We start from the raw sequence: 22,147 nt of genomic DNA on the forward strand, positions 1-22,147 counted from the left end.
CTAACTCTTAGAGGATTTAGGAAATGCGGGCCGCCTGCAGCCTAAAACGAGGCGTTCTAAAATACTCTGGTCAGGGGATAGACAGGGAGGTTACTATCCTGCTTGGGAAGTTTGCCTTCAACAAACGAGTACTTTGCAAGGCAATCTTAAGTGTAGAGACCGCAATATACAGCTCTGCAGTTACGCAGTAGCCGGATGTGACTGATCACAGCCGGGTTACTGGACTGTCTTAAACGTGTACTTCGTGAGGACACCCGAGTACATGTAAACCTATATACCATTAGTGGATTTAGCCTTTTCTGCCAAAAAAAAAAGCAAAAGCCAATTTTTGGTGACACTAATACGATACTGCAAAGCAAGGCTGTTGCTTTACTATTCTAATTTGGGAAAAAACAGCTTACCTTTGTATATTTCTTTTAATCTAAAGTGATATTAGCTCTTCCTTTGAAATGGTGGGGGGCTCTGAAAAGAGCCTTTGGGTTTCAAAGCGTTTCCGGAAACTCAGATGCCTGTCAATTCACTTGCCCTTAGCCTTGTGGTGACTCTCGGTCTTTTTGGGCAGCAGCACGGCCTGGATATTGGGCAGGACGCCGCCCTGAGCGATGGTCACGCGGCCCAGCAGCTTATTGAGCTCCTCATCGTTGCGGATGGCCAACTGCAGGTGGCGCGGGATGATGCGCGTCTTCTTGTTGTCGCGGGCCGCGTTGCCCGCCAGCTCTAGGATCTCGGCCGTCAGGTACTCCAGCACCGCCGCCAGGTACACCGGCGCCCCAGCCCCAACCCGCTCGGCGTAGTTGCCTTTGCGGAGAAGGCGGTGCACTCGGCCCACGGGGAACTGTAGACCAGCGCGAGAAGAACGAGACTTCGCCTTGGCGCGAGCTTTACCTCCTTGCTTGCCACGGCCAGACATCGCAAAACACAAAGCAAACACCAAGAAAAAAACACTAGGTTCTTGCCAAGATAGATGAAGTAAAGAAGTAGCTAAAACACTGCTGCTTTTATAGGCATTTCCTGGGGAGTACTACGCGTTGTCTGATTGGCTATAACAAGACTCAGCTAAGTAGCCAATAGAAAAACGTTATTTCCATACCTTATTTGCATAGTTCTGCCCATGGATGACAGCTTCGCTGTTTGTCTTCCAATTAACTAAGACGCGCTCTGCATCCCTCATTAGCATAAAAGCCCTATAAGTACCAGAAATCCGCTTCCTGCTTTCATTTTAGTTTTGGTGTTTGCAGGTTTTAAAATGCCTGAGCCAGCGAAATCAGCTCCTGCCCCGAAGAAGGGCTCCAAGAAGGCGGTGACCAAGGCGCAGAAGAAGGACGGCAAGAAGCGCAAGCGCAGCCGCAAGGAGAGTTACTCCGTTTACGTGTACAAGGTGTTGAAGCAGGTCCACCCCGACACCGGCATCTCGTCCAAGGCCATGGGCATCATGAACTCGTTCGTCAACGACATCTTTGAACGCATCGCGGGTGAGGCGTCGCGCTTGGCGCATTACAACAAGCGCTCGACCATCACTTCCAGAGAGATCCAGACGGCCGTGCGCCTGCTGCTGCCCGGGGAGCTGGCCAAGCACGCCGTGTCCGAGGGCACAAAGGCTGTCACCAAGTATACTAGCTCCAAGTAAACTTCCCAAGTAAGCGTTTTCACACCTAACCCCAAAGGCTCTTTTAAGAGCCACCCATATGTACACAAAGAGTGCTGTAATCAAACATTTAATTGCATGACGGAGATGACCAAGTATTAACTAGAAAAGGACAGATACGGAGATTTGTAACTTTTAATCCAAGTAAAGCAATACACAATTTAAATGGTAAGCACTACCAGATTGTAGCTCTGGACATGGCGTACCAAACATTACTGTCGTCTTTTTTTGCAACTTGGGTTCATCTCGATTCAAACCCACGCGGTTTGTGTTTTTTGTTGTTTTTTTTTTTGTCTCAGTGCTCTGTCTACTGTAACTGGTCTGGTGTGACCTGAGTATGGAAACAAGATCTCCGTAGCTAGCTGACAGTTTGCAATATGCAGCCGGCATTGAAAAACTGCTTGCTTTAGAAGGTGCCTGCTCAAAATTGCTAGGTAATTTGACAAGTCTCCAAGAGGGGCAGCACTGAGAGCTGGTCGTAGGCTCCCAGTATCTAGGCGGGAAGAGAGGAGGGAAGCCATTGAACTTGGCATACCCAAAATCCACCGGAGAACTTGCCCTTACTAGACAACTGCAGGCAGGTTGCCGGCTGGGAAATTCCACCTTCCCTTAAGCATTTTATCATCTTTGCTCCAGGCAAACGTGTTAAGGTGAAAAAGAAGCGCTTCCTCCGTTTATTTCATCCAAGTCTAGATCACATTCTCAGTACTTAGGACTGAACTTTGCTTTCTCCATTAAAAACATGGGAAAGTACATGAAATAAAATTTGTTAGATTTTTTTACTATTTGGGTAAAATATTTTGTAATTTAGATGACAAGATTACTTAGCAAAAGGATCCTGTGATAAATCTGCAGTTTTCTTTGACACCTGGGAGGAATACCAAGGCCTATCTAGAGCTAGACAGGCCTCCATTTGAACACAGCTCTCATCACTGGCTGCCTGACAGAAGAGTGATCTGACAGATGGTGTAGTCCTGGCCTAATTAAGGGGGAAGTGCAAAGGCAGGACACTGGCAGCTGCTTGTCATCTAAGCTCCTCAGCCAAACTGTTTATGGTTTCCTGAGTCCTTCAACTGAAATCGGGTTTTTTTCTATGCCCCTGAGGAGGCTGCTCAAGGCCTGGTGGTCCCATCCAGACTGAGTGCTCCCAATTGCGGACTAGTCAATTTACCCCAAAAATGTGCCAACAGATTCACTGTTTCCTGGCTGACTACAGGTTTTTTCCTTCTCCCCTTTTTCTCATAGAAATTCTGGTTTTGCCTTTGCTGGATGAAGTAATTCTATTGCTTGTTCTCCTGTCAATACAAGAGCAGATTAGTCATTAATTCCTTGCCCATTTATTTCCGAAGATACCACCACCAAGATGTTGTTTACCTGAGTCCTACCATAGGAATCGACAGAAATGCATGACCTGAAAATGGACCTTGCCCAGCCCTGGGTACTTTGAGCTTTCTGCTAATCTGCCCTTGGGTCTTGCATGCTACCATTTATTCTTGCCAAGTTGGTTTCTTCTTTTGGTTCTTGTTTTGATTATACTCTTGATTGGGTGTGCATGAGAGGTTTTGTGATCAGATCATTACGTAATTAGTTAGTGGTAGAGGACACGGAATCTGGGCTCACCTGTTAATCTTTTTTGGGTTGTTTGTGTTTGTCTGGGGATTCTGATATTCTCTGACATTTGGGAACTCAAGATCAGGAAGTAGGTGTTTTTCTTTCCAGCCTTCGATGGGATCTCTTGTGTTTGATGTTTTGTGTTTGTATGCTGTGGGTTCCTGTAACTAAAGATCAGAGTCTCTTTCCTCCTTTCAAAACTTTTTTCGTGTTTACTCATTATAAGTCCAAATAGTTGTCAATACCTGCAAAAATAGCGTTCCTGCTTCAAAGATAATATGAATATAAAAGGGTCACGGGTAATAACTTTTGACTTTAATAAAGTGCTAGGCCTAACAGGGGACTTAGGACAAGAAAGAAAGCAAGGAAAGAATCTCCAGCATGCCATGGCCTGTCTCTCACTGTGCCGAAGCCTCTTAAAGCTTATGAGTCAGTAATTCTAAATTATTTGTCCCTTCAGGCTCTTCACGTAAGGTTAGAGAGGAGAGAGAAGAAACATGGTGTTATAAATCTGACCACCGAGAGAGAAAAAAAAGAGAAGTCTTCCAAAACCACTGTAGAACAAGCATTTAATAGTTTCTAAAGCTGAATGTGTTTGTTGTGAGGGATATGGCACTGGAAAGTAGAACTGCCCACCAAATTTTAAAGGGTATGAGAGAATTCACTCCTCTTCTTAGCAATGGTGCTCTCTGAGGGATCTCTCACCTTAATTATTACATTTGTTTCTTAATTACATTTCTTTCTTTAACTGATCAACGTACTTACATCTGTGGCTATGTTTTTCCCTACTTTAAACTTTGTTTCAGTTTCACAATGAGTTCCACTAACTTGAACAACAATTGAGAATATTTTCTATTTTGTGAATACAAATAAATTTTAAGCGAATTGTCTACCTCAGCAGGAAATTAATAAATTATAATGTAAACTTAAATTTTAAATGGCTTATATAAAGACAAAAGATATATCCATTTAAAATAAGAGAAACTCAAATCAAAATCAAAATTCTCTTGGTGCTTTAAATGTGCTGCCTGTTTAGATTATAACTTAGAGAAAAAGAGTTTGTGAGTTTAATTAGTGGTCTTAGTTAACAGGTCACAAGATAAGAAACAAAACAGAATTACTCTATTATTTTAAAGAACTTAAAAATTTTAATTCATGGTATGTAATTTCACAGGAAAAAAATCACATATCTCTAATCTAGATAACTTTTTGGACAAATTCACTGGCTTAATAATTTTGTCTTAAAAAATGACTTTGTGTCTTTTTCTTTCTAATTGTCATAGTGTAAAAGTAATGTTGGCACGATATTCTAGTTTACACAAGTCTAGAGTTTATCTTCTAAAATAAAATTTAAAAGTTAAAAAAAAGCGCTAATTAGTTTGAACTTACTAAATTTCTTCCACTAGGTTTACTGGTTAGATAAGTTAATATCACTTTATTTAAAATTGTACAATTGTAAATTATACATTGAACAAAATTAAATCATAATAGAAAATGCTGTTTTTAAAATAGAGTTAATTTTATAACGTTACAAATTATAAGGACTCAATATGTCAGCTTAAATACTGAATTCACAATCTATAGATAACTAAGAATTTAGATGAATATTAAATTGAGTAAATTAATTAATCTTTGGCTACGTGGAACATTTCTAAATTGGAGGGTACAAAATACACATCACTAAAAACAATTTGATCTACGCAAGTCTCTTATTTTTACAAAGTTTAGAATGACCCTAGATTGACAGATTAGAGAACATAAAGATGCCTCAGGAGAATGGAAACATCTATGTTATGCTTGTTTTGGCCGCTTTAAATCTGTACAGGGATATGTAACGTGTACTTCTGAGCCCAGAGAATCAGGCAGATTTTGGATGCTTCACAGTTTGTATGCCTGTGTGGGAACACAATTGCCTGGTCTTTTTATGGGCTGTTGGTAACACAGACAGCACTGACTCTAAGTACTGGAGCCACAGAGAAACACAAATACGCATACAAGATAATGGCTACATGTAATCTATTTATTAGGAAGTTGCTACTGTTTGTTAATGTAGTAAATTCAATTTAATATGTATTGTCTTATTTATGCTGATAAAAGATTTTGAATTCATCATTATATGAATTTATCATTATATTTACCTATGGTTTATTTCTGTATATCTAAACACATGCACATAAAAGTTTGCTGGGATTGGTTAAAAAACACCACATGGAAGAGAAAAATTCAGAATTCAAATTAAATTTTTAATACATTGTTGTGCCTTTGCCAAGCTTTAAAGCATTTTGACAAAAGTGTTCTCCTCAAAGAACTTGCTGCCATCACTTTATGTCGTGTTTTATATGTGACTCTAAAATAAGACTGTGACAGTTTTCTCATTTTTATGTACCTATGGTTTATGGTTATATCTTCACGTAATAACCAATTTTCTATGACAACTTTATTTTTTACCTATTCTAAATTCAAGCTCTAAACTTAAAATAATAAAACTGTTAAGATGTCTTTTACACCAAAAAACTATCTCTGGGGTTTCCTTGATAGCCATTAGGTAACCAACAATTTTTTCCCATATCTTAAAGAAAGGAGGGATGATAATATAATTAGGTAAATTTAGTATTTTTCAGGTATCAGCTGTAAAATCACTGTTTAGTCTGCTTTTTATAAACTCTTAAATATTGTTCCAACATAAATCCAGCTTCCTGACATCCTTCTCCTTACAGAGGTCAATCCCATGACTTTCTAACATGTTCTCACATTAAACTTGTTTTATTCTGGTTTGTCTAATTTTCCACCCTAATTACAACCTTGACATAATATTATTTGGAGATTAATTGTCTCTGAAGAATAATCCAAGTGTATTTTTTACTGTGATGTTTGAACTATTCTATAATCAGTAACTCAGTCTACTTGATAGCCCAGACAGGAGAGTGTTCCTTTGTTCAAGGCTTGAGAGTTGACATATAACTTAGAGTAGACAGGCCTGGGGATTGTTTGTTACTTTCACTTGTATGCAAACAAAGGAGTTTTCTAACTTATTCAGACAGCTCAATCAATATTGGGGCTAGAGTAGAGGGAGGAGAATTACTCATGACAGACAAACAAACAACCATAGAAAATCTCAATGGTGAAAATTAAAGATAATGCTAAAAAAATACCCCAATTGCAATGTGAAAATAGCACTTAATCATTTCATCACTGTCAATACTATAATGACAATTATCTAGTCTGATTTCTAAATTAGAAAAAATAAAATCAAATACAACCACGCCCTCAATAAAAATTGACTGTCTCAAATCTCTCACACTGCTTGTGTAGCCAACCATCTCCAGACTTTATAGTCATGTAACAAAAAATAACTCTGACAAGCACAAACTAGTTCAAATTTTACAAAAATGTTGATTAGCCCAAAGATTTAACAAGTGATTGAATCTTGCCTTGTCCATAATTAGCATAAATTGAAAAACTATAAAGGGGAGGCAGTGGGTCAATTCACACCTCAAGAACCATAACATTAACAAATCAATTTCATGCTATAGTTTCAAAATATGTTAATTCTTTCCACATCTGAGAATATCTTCAATACTTTTAAATGACAAAAAATGAGACTATAGGTAAAATACTTCTTAAAATCTATATAAAAGTATTCTTATTAGACAGATCACATCAGTCCATGTCATCCCCTAGCTGCTGAGCAGATAATACAAGATAAAGTAAAATTGCCCAAAAGAACTTAAACTTACTGTGTCAAAATTTTACTCCTAACCTTAATAATAATGATAATATGGTCTACGCTGAAAGATTTCCATACATTCTCATCATTTGAAATTGTACCAAAAAATCTGTGAGATTTGTTTTTTCTTTTCTTTTGAGTTTCCCTTTGGGGCATTCTGATATTGTCAGATATTATCAATAACTAATGTTAGCTACGCTATCATACATCCAACAAATGCAAGCTACTTTTCAAAAAAAGATGTCAACAGACACACCTCTACATAATATACAATTAAAGACTGTGTTAAAAGAGACTCCAAGAAATGTTAACTTTATAACTGCTGAAAAGGGCCATTTTCAGGACTTTTAACTACAAATATTGCTTTTAAGCTTAAGGACAAATGGATATTGGATTCTCAGTGTAAACAAATTTAGTATCCCACCATTTGGATGTACACTCTCATTGGAAACCCAGTTCTGAGACTCATTAAAAGATCTCCATAATTCTGGAAGTAGGAAGCTTCCTCCTGGATTGTACTCATCAAGATGAGGTCTAGAATAGACAGCTTCTTCCTTCTTTGTCCTGTTGTATTACTGTTTTTTTCCTTTTCTCCGTTATCAGTCTTTTCAATGATTAGATTTTGGATCTGGTCTTCCCAAGCATTAAAAAAAAATCATCATTAGAGACTGGCATGTTAATTTTTACAAGTTTTTAGCGAGGACCTCTATACATTGACTAAAAGTTTCTAACCAGACTGTGTGAAACATAGTTTATCTCTGACTATGGCTCAAATTAGAGTTGAAACAATCGATTAGGAAAAATGAACTCGTTTAACTAAAGTTGATCAAATTGATCTTTGAGACCTATTCTTCTAATTAAGTCAGTTAAATACTTGGAGACAATATGGATTTCAAATATTTCTTATTATATTTGTGACTATCCTTAGAACTTTTTTGTCCTCTTCCACTGTCTAATATGCAGATAAGTAAATGTTACAAAGAAGAGACTGAAACCCACATAGACCCACTCCTTTATGACTCTCTTTTGACCGAAATGGAGGAGTTGAGAAGCTCTTAGGCTAGAAATGATGAAGATGATGACCTACCTAAGATGGAAGTGCTAATTGAAGGTCAGTGGAAAATATTATGTGGAGCCTGTCACATATGCTCCACAGCCAATCTTGACAGTTTCTAGAGAAGCACTAATTGTTTTCTTTGAAAGTCCTCCTTGGTCTGTGCAAAAACAGATTGTCCACATGGAGCTCTTTTCTACTGAAAATAGTGTACAAACATGACATCTTGTTCCTAGACAATCTGCAGAACTTTTATCCCCTCTTTCTGTTAGATAAATTGTCTTTTTTGACTTTGTTAGATAAAATCAAACTATTACTTGACATACCTGGTACACAAGTACACAATATGCTAATAATTAACTAAATGTCTGAGTTACTGTTTGACAAACCTACCACTCTGAACCTGTAGGGTGGTAATAATTACCTACTCATGAAGATGGGGTGAGGATTAAATTAAATAGGAAATATAAAATACTTGTCCCAGAAATGGCATCATGCCAGTAAAATGGTGGCACAACATTGCTCTGTGGTGAAAAATGTCCAGGCTCTGGAGCTAGAACCTCAAAGTTTGACTCCCAGCTTGCACTTATTAGCTGTGAGACTTTGAGACAAATCATTTCATCTGTCTTGCCTGAGTGTCCTTATCTGTACCTTATGGGCTGGTGGAAGTTGGTGCTACTGTGAATGACAATGTTGAGTTTCCTTCAATAGACAAATCTCAGGTCAAAACAAGGTAAGTAATACTTTCTGTTCAAAAAAACAGATCCCCAAAACTTAGCTAACCACAATAGAAGTTTATTACTCCATTACAAAACATCTCATCACAATAAGGGGATGGGGCCTTTGCTCCACGGTCTTTCAGGGACAAAGTCTCCTTCCACTTTGTGTCTTGGGCATCCTTGTGTCTTAGAGCTCTCTGCTGGAGCCTCAACATCAGGCCAGCAGACAGAAGAAGAAAGAAAAATGCCTCTGCGAGGGAGATTTTCATGGGCCAGGCCTGGAAGTGGCACATGTCACTCCTGCCCACATTCTTTTGTCCAAAACTCAGTCTCAGCGTGGCCTACCTGCCAGGGAAACAGGCAAATGTAGACTGGTTGTGTGACCAGGCAGAAAAACAGAGTTCACGGATGCAGAGCAGGCAAATTCTGAGTCATCATGTCCAGTTCTCTTTTGTCTCCCTCTCTACTCCTTTCCTGTTTCCCTCTTCCTCTTACCCTTCTGTTCTTTTTAAGATGCTCCACAATGGTTTCTTGTCAGACAGTGACAACAGCCAGCACCGAGGGAGCAATGACAGAGCCTTGAGATGCTCTAAGGAGGGCATTTCTTCCCTTTTTCCCCTCGCGCTGAAGGACCATCCTCTGGTTCTTGTTCCTCCTGCTGTTAAGAAGCCATCTTCGGTGACTGTCTCCTTGGAAAAGGACAGTCACTACCCTCTCAGAGCTTATATCTCAGCTGAGGAAGACAGACAGCAAACAATAGTTATTATAAATAATTATAGAGACTATGAGAAAGGAATAAATGCCATGGAACAGGACAAGATAAAGCAGGGAAAGGGGATCAGGAGTGGCAGCAGATATAATTTTCATATTAACATGAATTAAAATGCTTAATGTAACAGCAGTAGCTAACACTGGAGTTAGTATGTGCCAGGCACTATTCTAAGCACTTTACTATATTAATTCAATTCCCAAACAATAAAATCTTAGCTGGAAAACACATACAAAGCCCTTGGAGGGAGAACCAGTAACGAAGAGGAGAAATCAAAGCCCCATTGGTTCTCCCTTTGAAGGGTTTTGTGTACCTGTCCCTCCTTCTCTAGTACCATCGTCACTGTCCCCTTTCCAGGTGTGAACTTGTGTGGGTCAGTGTGAGTGTGAGCACATGGAGGGAGAGCTGGGGTTCCTTCCAGCAAGGTCCTTGAACGTGTTGCCTTTTCAACAGTGTTTAAGTTAACATGTGGCACTTGCAATGGTTAAGACTACTACATTTGAAGTAACAGTGAGTCTGATAAATGCATTATTGTGACATCAGAGGTGGCACCTTGAGTCAGTACAGATGGTCAGTGATTTGTGGGCAAGACTGTGCCCCTCACCAGCTAGAGAGGACCACCTCCACATTGTCCACCCTGCACTACTAATGTGTCAGCCCACAGGTATTAAAAAGGATTCTCATATAAGCAAAGCCTGCCTTCATTTCCCTGCCCTGGGTTTGGACAGCTGGAGAGCATAAAATCAGGCTTGCCTTTGCTTACTTATCAAGAGGAGGAGGAAAAAGGCCTTTTGTAACACCTCGAGAAATAGACTAAGCATTTATTTGCATACATTTCCATTAGATATGTTTCATTTGACTTATTTGAAAGTGGGGGGATGACTTCATCTGCTAGCAGCCCTGAAGGGTGGCACCTGAGAGAAGGGAGACTTCTGGGAGCTGCTACAACTGCTCCATGTGGGAATATCAAGCTTGAACTCTTCACCCTGGCATGCAAGGGCCTTCCTCATCCCTCACAGGTAGTTCCACAAGGCTCACCACCAAGCACCTCACCTTAGACAATCGCCACTACTTGACTTTGTCATCATGTCTCCTTTGTGAAACGCCCTAACGTCTTTACCTCACCTGACAAATTCCTACTCGCCCTTCAAGACTTAGCTCAAATGTAACTTACAGGACACTGACTAGGTCATATTCATCCTTTATGTAACAGTATACATGGACTCAATGCCGAGGATCACCATCCACCAGCTGTGTCATCTGGGAAACTCAACCTCTTCTAGCCTTAATTTCCTCATCTGTAAAATAGGGAGAATGACAGTATGTATCGCATAAAGTTGTTATAAGATTAAATGCATTTGGATCTATAAAGTGCTTAGAACACCGCCTGGAATAGAACAAACTCCCAGAGAACCTGTGAGCCATCACCATGATTATCGTTGTTCTCAGAGTCAAGTACAATATCAGGTATCTCACGAATTGTAGAAGTGAATTTATCACTCTCTCTTTTTACAGCAGGAGCAAACAGACTTTAGACATGTCTGTTCCCACCACTGGTCACTGCTGGACACTGTTGCACCTCACAAATACACCAATGAAAATGAGTGATACTACAAGAAGATAAAAAGAGATATTTTTAATGATCATGGAAGGATCCATAAGAACCTGGCTAAAACATCTTTTATTCTGAGAATAAACATATTAAATGTTCATTGTACAAATGTGTAAAGAGAGAAATATATAAAGAAGAAAATTAAAATAATTCCTAGTATCTCCTTTTTATATGTATATGAAATTTGTGTATATATGAATATGAATATATATGATACATCTATAATAAATATAACATGTATAAAGCAAATGTGGGTATCACACTACATATATATACATAAATATAAATTTCTTAGGTAATATACTTAGAAACAATTTAGTTATGTAATTAGTCCTCTGTTATTGGCTATCAAGATTGAGTTCCACAATAGAGAATTTTTAAAAATAAAATTACAGTGTTGCTCCACCAAAAAAAAGAAATAAAAAATGTAATTACAGGAACAATAGTCCTGACACATTAAGTGGGAAAGAAAAAGAAAAAGTGACCTAACACAGGTGATGTCTATAGCCACCTTGGAAGAGGCTGAAGAGTGAAAGGGGAGGAACAAAGCCTTTTGAAGCCAGACTTCCTGGAATCAAATCTCAGCCTTCCTGCTCACTAGCCCTAAGACCTTGGGCAAGTTATACGAATTTCCTGTGACTCAGTTTCTTCATTTATAAACTGCGTTCCTACATTTTTTTTATTTTTTGAAGAGAAAAAACTTGGAACAATGACTGGCACAGAGTAAGCACTATATATATATATGTGTGTGCTTGTTTTTATGGCATCTTTTAGATTTCTAATGCAAAATATGAATCATGGTTGTTTCTCTGGATCTTAAATTATGGAATCTAAGAGTTTTTTTAAATTATCCAATTCTATATTACTTTTAAAGCAATAGATGATATGCTCTGTCAACCTGTAAATATAAGGATCAATCCACTCCACAACCTGACACCTAAGTCACTGACATTTCATGGCAGGAGCTGTCAGGGATCACTGAGGGTCAGAGAAACCAAATGCATGTTAAAACATGGGGTCCTCGGTAAGATATATGTGCAATCTGCCTAAGGAGAAAGATTTCTCAAACTGAGGGTCACAGTGTGTTAGTGGGTTGTGAAATCAATCTCATGATTTGCAACCAGCATTTAAAAAAAATAAAATAGACTAGATTAGAATATGTCAGAATGCAGGCACTTAAGGTAGTATTGCTTCCTGAATTTTTGTTTCAGGTGTTTGTGTATGTGCATGTGTGAGTGTGTGCACGTGAGATAGAGAGAGACAAAGAGATTTTTCTACCTTAGTTTGCAATCAGCATTTTAAAAGTCCTATCATTTGATTCCTGCTTCAGAAGTATTTCAAATGTCAACCCTCTCCCTTCCCACACTGTGTCCTTAAATGAAGCCCTTTTCATTCTTCTGAGACTATTGCAAGACTACCAACCTCTGATACTGGCCCCTTCTCCATAATCATTGTTTATGTGAAAAATCTAAAGCCAGGAGAGCTACAGCAACAACAAGACAACTACAACAACAATACAGAAACTCTCTCCTTAAAAACCTCGAGTGGCTCCCCAGCCTGCAGAATAACAACCAGATTTCTCATACAGGCCTTTGGGGATCTTCACAAGATGGTCCTTATGGGGTTTTCCTCTGCTGAACCCTGGACTCTGGCCACACTATACTGCTCCCTCAGCACCTTCCTGGAAGGCCTGGCCTTGATGAGAAAACTCTTGTATCTGGACCACTGACAAAAAGGAGTCCTAGGACAAGCCCAGAGAAGCATCCTGGATATTGTTCCAATAACTCTTTTCCCACAGCTCTGCAGACACACCTGCCAGACCAGTCCTGTTAGAGATCTGGGTCTGTGGTTCCCACTGAGCTCTTGAAGTCTGGGCCCTGCCTCACATTTTATAGTTAATCGAGGGCTGGGATTGTATCTGTTTCTCTGTGTATGGGTGTGTATGTTTTAGAGAGTGGAGGATGGAGGGGGTGGGGTGGAAGTGGGATTTAAATTCACGAAATCAGAAGCAAAACTCAGTTGAGGATACCAGCCACGAAGGTGACCTGATTTTGGCCAAGCAAACGTCATATGTGAGATCCATGTTACTCCATCCTTGAGGGTCTTCTATCAAGCTGCGGGGACCGAGGAGTGGTTTTAGTCACAAGCAACCCACGTGCTCTGTAGGTTATGGTTTATTAGATTGTTTGCCCAAATAAGGTCGTACTCCGCAGTTTTTAGACAATTCTATAAGCATCTTCTAACTCCGCAGTGAGGCATTTAAGAGATGTGTTACTTCCTTCATAGACATAAATAATTTTCAATAAAAATCAGGGCGTGAATAATTTATTTTCTCCACTGATTGGAAGCCAACCATTTGGAAGAACACTCAGAAGAGATGAGTTAAGTCTCTTGCTAAAAAGTAATTTTAAATTTGTAAGGAAAAGAGGACGTTTTGTTCTTCTCCTTGAATTTTGCTGAAAGTTGAGGGCTTTATCGAATAGTTTTGGCATGCAGGGTTATTTTTCCTGAAAAGGCAAAAAGGCATGAGAAATCTGAGTCTCCATGGGTCACTCGGCAGTGGAACCTAGGCGATTTTGCGCAGAGGATTTTTGTGGGACTCAACTTTTGGGGGTAAAACAAACACAAATGCTCCTCCCACAGGGGCGGGGGCGGTGCCTGGGCGGTGCACCAATCACAGCGCGTCCTGCCCTATATAAGGCCTGAGGCGCCCCAGGCGTTTTACGCCACTCGCTGGTTGTTACTTCTGGTGGTGCGTCTGTGGTTATGTCTGAGACTGCGCCAGCAGCCCCAGCCGAACCTGTTTTATCTTCTATGGAGAAGCCTCCAGCCAAGAAGCGAGGGAAGAAGCCGGTTGGCTTGACGGGTGGAAGTCGCAAAGCTCCAAGTTCGTCTGTGTCCAAGTTGATCACTGAGGCGCTCTCTGTGTCCCAGGAGCGAGCGGGCATGTCGCTGGCCGCTCTCAAGAAGGCGCTGGCAGCTGCCGGCTACGACGTGGAGAAGAACAACAGGCGCATCAAGATGGGCCTCAAGAGCCTCGTGAGCAAGGGCACTGTGGTACAGACTAGGGGTACCGGCGCCTCCGGCTCTTTCAAGCTAAGCAAAAAGGCTACTCCTGAGCCCCCCAAGGGCAGAGTCAAAAAGGGCGCTTCTGCCAACGCTAAGAAGCTTGTCTTACCCAAGGGCTCGAAGTCTCCAAAGAGTGCCAAGGCCAACAAGAGGACCAGCAAGGCGAGGACACCAGCAGCTCAGCCATCTGCCAGAGGCGGCAGGAAGTCTAAAGGTGCCAAGGGCAAGCAACAGCTGAAGAGCCCAGGGAAGGGAAGAACTGGGAAGCCGAAGGCCGGCAAGCCCAAATTAACGCAGCAAAGGACAAATCCTAGGAAGACAGCATCCAAGAAGTAAGCGTTGTGAAAGACCAATCTCGGAGAACCCAAAGGCTCTTTTAAGAGCCACCTAAATGATCCTAAAATGGCGTGACGCTGGAGGCTTGTGGAAGTCTTGAGTATCAAGTGTTAGACCATCTCACTGTCTGGACAAGCAGATGTCATTTTCGTAAAGTGGTGTCTCACCTGGACACGTGGTACACATACACATCTTCAAGGGTTCATATAGTTCAGAATATTCTGGTACTGCCCAATCCGGAAAAGCTGGCTTGTTACACACTACGGTTAGAATATGGTACGTATCTTGCCGTGTAAATTTTAAGTACTCTTGTAGAACTACCCGTGTTTGTGGAGGTAAGTGGAGATAGATCAGCTCAGCGCCGAAACGTCTGTTTCTTTCTAAGGAAGCACTGTTTTAGATTACAAAAGTATGTAGTGACATGCTAACGAGGATTTCTTAACTTCGTGTCCACAGACTTTAGAGCCCATATAGAAATCAAGAGAGAAAGGTCTTGAGAAACCAAAAGGTCTCTCAGAATTTGGATTTATGGGAAATGTTTTAGTCTTCATCTCTTAATTTTTAACTGAAATTTTCTTCCGTTGTATGATTGATAGGAACCAAGTATTTTCAGGTTGCAGTTGCGGGAATATTGAAGTAGTTTATCATCATTTCCTACGTACTATAGTTACTGCATGTGAATTTTTTTTTTTCAGTGAAGATTGTTCCTGAGCTAACGTCTATGCCAATCTTCCTTCCACTTTGCAAGTGGGACCCCACCACAGCATGGTGTGATGAACTGTGTGTATGTCCACGCCCAGGATCCCAATCTGCGAACCCTGGGCCTCCGAAGCCAAATGCTTGAACTTAACCACTACGCCAGGGGGCTGACGTATAAATGTTATTTGATGTTCAAAGTACATATGTTGTCACCAAAAACAAAGTATGATTATTTTAATACAATTGGCCTAATAAAATTGTAATTCTATTTATTTTATTAATGAACAGAGTGTATAAACTGGACAGACTTGTCTAGATTGCAGTCCACAGGCTGGAAAATGTTAAACCTAAAACCTTTATGGAAATGTTGGAGGTTGCACAGGTGTCAGGGTCTGAATCGAACCTTCTTAAATGACGAAAACTGCGTGTGTTAGGAAACTCCCCGAGTCTGAGTTAAAGTATCTTTCTTATTTTCAATAAAATTATTTCAGTTTTCATTTTTAAATTTGTGACTTAGCATTCTTATTTCAAGATCACTGTAAATATTAAAATCATACAGTTAACCTTATTTGGGGCCATGGTATTTGGGGCGACTTTGAACAAAGCCCAGTGCAAAAACTGTAGCGTGTTCTTTCTCATACAACTACATTCTGTAGATAACTCACTAGGTAGGACCTAGCCTTTTTGAACTCATTTGTGTAGTACTCGGGCCCCAAAAACAAAAACGTATAATGGAAAACGACTAAACATCATGCTTTCCATTTCTGTGGAATCAGCCTCAGCCAGTGCCTTGCTTACATAGGGTGGCCTTTGTTTCCCTTTGAGGTTGGAGTGGCGATAACGCAGGAATGGGCTTCACATGACCAAGGCAGTGAGGTCCCTGTCTGTCTGCTGTCCCCAGCAGTGGACTGACCCCCAAACAGTCATCAAGAGGAAGGCCTGGCTTCTCCCTCCCAGCAGCTGGCCGTTCTCCAAGCACTACTCGGATCGGTCTAAAACCGGTTTGGCGATCTACACGCAGCCTTTGCTCATCGCGCCTTTTAACGCCAGGCATACATCAGATTAAAACACAGTTAACCAAAGCTTTTCCTCCAGTTCCAGGAACAGCTATTGAACCCCTTGTTTTGGGGCAATAGCAAAATGGTCCTGAAATCCCATCCTCCATAATTTAACAGCGATTTTTGGCACCCCACCGATTCTCGTCCAATGAAAGGTTGTCCCAAAGGAGTCTTCATTTGCATAACCAAGTGCAGCGTGAACTGGTAGGCGTGGTCCTCGTGCCAGGGATGCCGCCCATTACCCGGTGAAGTCACCAGGACCTTCCTAAGCTTTCGAATGCCTAAAACCTACGCTTTTCTCTCACATCGTCAACTTTATTGGCATTGTTCACTCATGTTCACTGGCATCCCTCTGAATAGCTGCGTCTTGAGCCTTGGAATACTTTCCCTACTATGCTAGTGTAACACCCTGTAGTTATACAACTGCACCGCGAAATAAAGCGCCAGCGCACTTACATAAACTGCCAACAGACCTTACCCACTAAAAAGCAACATTCACGGTTATGCGTAACAGCCCTTTACACGACTCTGTGGGCGGCCCTGAAAAGGGCCTTTTTGGTTTAACTTTTGCGTGTGATGGAGACCGTACTTTTAGCCGCCGAAGCCATAAAGGGTGCGCCCCTGGCGCTTGAGCGCGTAGACCACGTCCATGGCGGTGACCGTCTTGCGCTTGGCGTGCTCGGTGTAGGTGACCGCGTCCCGGATCACGTTCTCCAGGAAGACCTTGAGCACCCCGCGGGTCTCCTCGTAGATGAGACCGGAGATGCGTTTGACACCTCCGCGCCGAGCCAGACGTCTAATGGCGGGTTTGGTGATGCCCTGGATGTTATCGCGCAGCACTTTTCGGTGACGCTTAGCGCCCCCCTTCCCCAGACCCTTTCCGCCCTTGCCACGACCAGACATGGCTGCTATCGCAGTGACTCCTCATTGTTGACGCAGTTCTTTAAATAGTATTCTAGCGGACCTGATTGAAAACAACACGCTCTGGTGACGTTTTTCCAAATTAGGTCAGCAGAGAGGTGGCGCTAGGAGAATATTTACTAGCACTTCAGTGTTTTGATTGGCCAGTGAAACCTCGCTCTTCGATGGACGGGCTGGAAGGGGAGGTATAGATTGCGTTCCGCTGAAAAGCTTTAGTTTCTCTTTTGTCTTGCACTATTTTTTGCGCGCGCATCTGTAAACCGAATGTATTCTTAGCTGCTCAAAGACACTGAGCAAAGAGCTTCACGCCACGTTTCTTTTTACTTCCGTTTAGCAGCTAATAAATTAGATAATGACTCCTTGGAGAATGTAGAAATAATGTGTAAAGGAGGGTGGATTTATAGGTGAAGGGACTTTTCCTCTTAGTCCTTCCCATGTTCCTGTTTAAACGTACGTCTTTTGACGGCCTTCTCTGTGCTGAACAAAGTATAAGCCCGGCCCTGAAGAATTTCTGGCCCTAAAAGTCCTGTGTTTGGAAAGACAAAAAGGTACACAAACAATTGCAAAATAAAACTTCTTCCTTTTTCTCTCTGTTTCCATTCAAACATTCATTGAGTGATTCCTTTTTCTGAAAAAGTCCGAGAGAGAACCAGAGAATATAAAGATAAGCTTGGGTAATCAGTTGTCCCGGGACCCTCTTCCTGGCCTGCTGCGCCTGTCTGGTCTGCCTGCAGTCCCCACCAAGCTCCCCTTCTCTCCTTTATTAATCCTTTTTCAACCTTCTCCAGTGTTAGAGACAGGAACTTCGTTTCGTAGAGTTGGGGATTATTTGTAGGGCAGGGCTAAGGCTTGATTAAGGTCATTACAAAGTCTACAGGGCCCTCCCCTAGGAGGCCTTTCATGAGATTATGGGTGTTTTCAACAAGGCTAATCCCATTTAAAAAGAAAAAGAAAAAGAATTGGATCTGAATGTGATTTCAAGAGAGGGACTTCTCAAATCAAAAATTTTTCCTTAGCTTCCTGCTGCAGCTTTTGAAATTTCTACTTTAAGAGTCAGTGTAATTAAAAGAAAAAAAAAAGACAACTTCCCCATCTTTACTAATAAATAAATGCCTATTGTGGATACTTGGAATGATACTATGGCCTGAGAGGGACCGCATAGTATAACCTCGGACTTACCAAGTGAAAACAGAGAGCGACCCAGGGAGGGAGAGAAAAGACGCAGGAGGGGCCAGGAAAGCTCTGAATGCAGATGGTTTGTAACTCTTCTGAAGTAATTAAGTGGTTGCATTCTTCCGCCCCCAGAGGAGAGTTTTTAGTTTGCTAACTTTCGCTCCCCCTTCCCCTCCACAAACCCATGCCTTATAAGAGGAGACTTAGCTAGAAAGAAATGTCAACCAATACAGAAGAAAACTGAAAGGTCTGAGGTCATAGGTAAAACTGAAATCTCAACATGCTTTTTAATTCATGGCAATAAAAATAGAGTGTATAAAATATGGTAATTTCATGCAAAAACACATAATGTGAGATACCCTTGATACACATTCCAGTATTTCTTCCTTTACACTAGAGCTCTAGGTCAGCGTTCCTCAACTTTATTTTGCCTACTATATCGTTAATAAAACCTCATTTTTTATTTTGACATCTAATTTATTCCTTTTTTCTATTCATTTCTCCTCATTTCCTCTTTTCTAATTTTTCCATGACCTTGACTCAAAAATCATGGATATCAGAAGAGAAATATTTAAAAGGTATACACATGTAGATATATATGAAAAAAATAGATCCTTCCACTCTATTAGTTGGTCATGTGGCTTGGGGGATGGGTAGCTCGTTCTGGAAACTGCATGGCTTCCTATTATTCCTTTTCAGCTTCCTCTCACCCTCATGGTGCCCCTGGCTTCACAGAACCCCATTCTTTCAACATATGAGCTAGGCCCTTCAGATAAAAACCCTGCAAACAAGTTGTGGCTAACAGATCACAAGAAACATTCAAACAAATACAACTACGGTATTAATCAGAGATCTTCTAAAAACACGAAATGCCCAGAACCACCTCCGCAAACTAACTCAATCAGAATGACAGGGTTGAGGAATGGTGTATATATGCATAGACCATTCATATGTAGAGGAGCTGTCACATACAGACATATATGGCATTTAGCTGTCATATATAGATGGCTCCTCTAGCCACTGGCTGATTTATACATTCAACAAACAATTCTAACACTTGACTAGGGTTGAGAACTACCCGCATACATCATCACTATTAAGTATATAATTGTACTTTAGTGAAAAGGAATCCCAGGGTGTTAATGCTTTCGAGCTGTGTTACAGTTGAGGAAATGTGTGAGTTCAGTCTTACCCAACTTAGTCTGATGGGCTGTATAGCATGACAGGAGTTATCTTCAGGCATTCGGGGATATCACTCCTGGTCTGGGACAGACAGCTGCTCTAGCCACTGGCTGGTTTATCTCACTCCCATCTAAGACTTCAATCGATATCTCTTTTTCAGCCACCTAACATTTACCCTGGTGTGAATATCCATTTTCTTATTCATTTCCCCTTAACCAAACTGTCATTCTCATTGTCATGTCTTTGGTTCCACAACATAAATTATGTCTGTCCCTATTTTCCTTTCCTCCTCTCTTAACTCTTCTAGAAAAGCAGTCCTGCTTTTTCTCTTCAGTCCAAACTCTTATTTAAAGCTTTTGTCCCTTGCACTTCCTAGGCCTGCTGTCCTGGTGTGGGCTATCTCCCATCAATGTCCATAATACATGTTGACCTACTAAAGAAAAAGTCAGTTGGACAGAGTATTTCTAACAGCAACCTTTCTTATATATGTGTGTGTTTCAAAATTTTTATAAACATTTTTGCAATTAAATGATTTTCAAAATTCCCTTGAATATTTTCTGAATTACACACACAAAACACAAAGAAAGTAGTTGCATTTGTTTTAATGGTAAAACTGTGAACCCAAACATACACAAAAGAACATCATTTTAGCTGTTACATCCGTATTTAAAACAGATGCTCTCTTGCACACATAGTCAAGCTGTTTTGGCAGTACTAAAGTTGCTTATAGACTGTCTTATGAAAATGCCATTGTGGTAACTTTGCTTAGGGAATAAATTCCGGGACATTTAGCCATACAGTAAGGTTCACTGACAAGACTTGTACAGGAGTTTAGACAACTATTAACTATTGGTACTTAACTCTCAAAGAATGCACTGAAGACTCCAAAATTCTCTTTTAGAACCTTTGGATAAAAAGCCAAAATTTGATTTTTTAAAAATAGTAAAAACAATAGTTTCTTTCCAAATCTGGTGAATAAAATGATTCACAGGTACTTCAAGGCTATCCATCTCATAATTTTTCCCTCAATGATAAAGAGAATAAATAGAAACATGAATTTAATAGTTAGAAATTTGTGTATAAACAGAAAAAAATTCCTTAAATTAAAAAATACACCCAAAGAAAATGTTTCCAAATATTTATGAAAAAATTACAGGGATTTGGCAAATTCTGAAATGTCAAAACAGGTTCTCTCTTCACTGCAGAAGACATCAGAGGTGCTGCCTCTAGGCAGCAGAACGGGTCCTAAAAAGATGGTAACAATGCCACACCACACGTCTTCTTGACCCAGAAGTAGGTATTGTGCACTGGTTTTGAGCTTGACGCTGAGCCAGACTAGCTGCAATAAAAACTGAGCACAATCGTTTCCTAGCTGTGTAACCTTCAGCAAGTTAACCAACCTCTCTGTGTCTTGGTTTCAATACAGCAAAAGAAGGGTGGCAGAATAACAATAGTTCCTACCTCAGAGGATTCTTCAGAGGAGTTAAATTAATATTTAGAATAGGGCCTGGCTTCTAGTAAGTACTTAATAATTATTGGCTGAAAAAAATAGTTTCAGAAAATATTCATGCCAGGGGAGAACTACTGAGAATGTAAATTCATCCAGCTGAGAAATGAGAGATATAGAAACACTGCTTCAAACCAACATATGTATCTCTCGCACATATCTCCCACAGAAAGATTTTAAAGAATTATTTAGAAACAGAATATGTGAGATACTAGAGCACATACTATGCTGAGTAATAAATGCATGCAGGATGTCAAGGCAAGCTAGGCTTTTGAATAAAATTGTCACACAAAAGAATTTAAGATTGTATTAACATTCTACATGTTAATCACAGATTGAAAAAGGGAGAAGAAAAAATGATGACCCAAGGTCTAAAGAAAGAAATCAGAATTAAAAATACCTGTCTACACATGTGAAGGTCTTTAAAGTCACGAATTTTTGAATTCTAGTCATTATTAAATTAGAGAGTGGTTAGAAAAAAATGGTAGCTTATAAGAACGCTCTAGCGTTTTGGAGAAGGTGTTCTGTTCTTAAATGTGTGTGTACATGAAAAATGCATCAAGCACACACAGCGCTTTAAGACTATATTATTATAATATAACATAACAGGAATTTTTGTCTGTACCTCCCAGTGGGCCTTAACCATAGATGCATGTTGCCTCAAGATGCGCACTTTTATTTGTTTTCCTTCTATTCTGTTCCAAGTTAAGGTGGCTCAATGAGCCCTGTGATTCCGTGATTCAAACAGCTGGTGAATAGTTTCTTCTTTGCTTCCTCAAATTTTCAGGGCTTTTCTCCAGCGCCCCATTCCTTGTCTATCCCTTTCCCCTCAGGAAAATCCCTAGCCCCAGCTCTCTATAGTCACGTGACCACTGTGACACTTTTGACTGTGGCCACCAGATGTCGCCCTTCTCCCAACTACTATGCTTCATAGGTGGTTTGGCCAGAGGGGAAGTAAAATACAGAATTTAAAATGTAGGTCTTTGATTTTTCAAATGTAGTTGACCTTAAGAATTGATAAACAAAGCCAGAAAAAAAATAAGCTAAGGAACACGGAAAGAAAAT

At 40.5% G+C, this 22,147-nt stretch overlaps 4 protein-coding genes across 8 annotated transcripts; 2 read left to right on the forward strand and 2 right to left on the reverse strand.

The window, feature by feature from the left end:
- Window positions 1-456: 456 nt before the first annotated feature.
- On the reverse strand, window positions 457-1,017 carry LOC106837827 (histone H2A type 1-C). Its single transcript, XM_070515508.1, has one exon. The coding sequence runs from the start codon at window positions 908-910 to the stop codon at window positions 518-520; it is 393 nt and encodes a 130-aa protein (XP_070371609.1). The 5' UTR covers window positions 911-1,017; the 3' UTR covers window positions 457-517.
- A 183-nt stretch (window positions 1,018-1,200) lies between these two features.
- On the forward strand, window positions 1,201-15,366 carry LOC106837834 (histone H2B type 1-C/E/F/G/I). 5 transcript variants are annotated; one of them, XM_044777051.2, is made up of 2 exons: window positions 1,201-1,636; window positions 15,238-15,366. In XM_044777051.2, exon 1 carries the CDS (start codon window positions 1,247-1,249, stop codon window positions 1,625-1,627), a length of 381 nt encoding a protein of 126 aa, XP_044632986.1. In that variant the 5' UTR covers window positions 1,201-1,246; the 3' UTR covers window positions 1,628-1,636; window positions 15,238-15,366. The 5 variants fall into 5 exon arrangements, with proteins under 5 accessions (XP_044632986.1, XP_014707051.1, XP_070371612.1 ...); XM_014851565.3 differs by lacking the exon at window positions 15,238-15,366 and adding an exon at window positions 11,041-11,178; XM_070515511.1 differs by lacking the exon at window positions 15,238-15,366 and adding an exon at window positions 7,947-8,072.
- Window positions 13,886-15,231, forward strand: H1-6 (H1.6 linker histone, cluster member). The gene has a single exon (XM_070515509.1). It carries the CDS (start codon window positions 13,904-13,906, stop codon window positions 14,540-14,542), a length of 639 nt encoding a protein of 212 aa, XP_070371610.1. The 5' UTR covers window positions 13,886-13,903; the 3' UTR covers window positions 14,543-15,231.
- Window positions 15,367-16,881: 1,515 nt separating the features above from the next.
- LOC106837838 (histone H4) lies at window positions 16,882-17,214 on the reverse strand. Its single transcript, XM_014851570.3, has one exon. It carries the CDS (start codon window positions 17,200-17,202, stop codon window positions 16,891-16,893), a length of 312 nt encoding a protein of 103 aa, XP_014707056.1. The 5' UTR covers window positions 17,203-17,214; the 3' UTR covers window positions 16,882-16,890.
- Window positions 17,215-22,147: the final 4,933 nt, after the last annotated feature.

This window comes from Equus asinus, chromosome 8, assembly GCF_041296235.1.
Source record: "Equus asinus isolate D_3611 breed Donkey chromosome 8, EquAss-T2T_v2, whole genome shotgun sequence".
Lineage (NCBI taxonomy): Eukaryota > Metazoa > Chordata > Mammalia > Perissodactyla > Equidae > Equus > Equus asinus.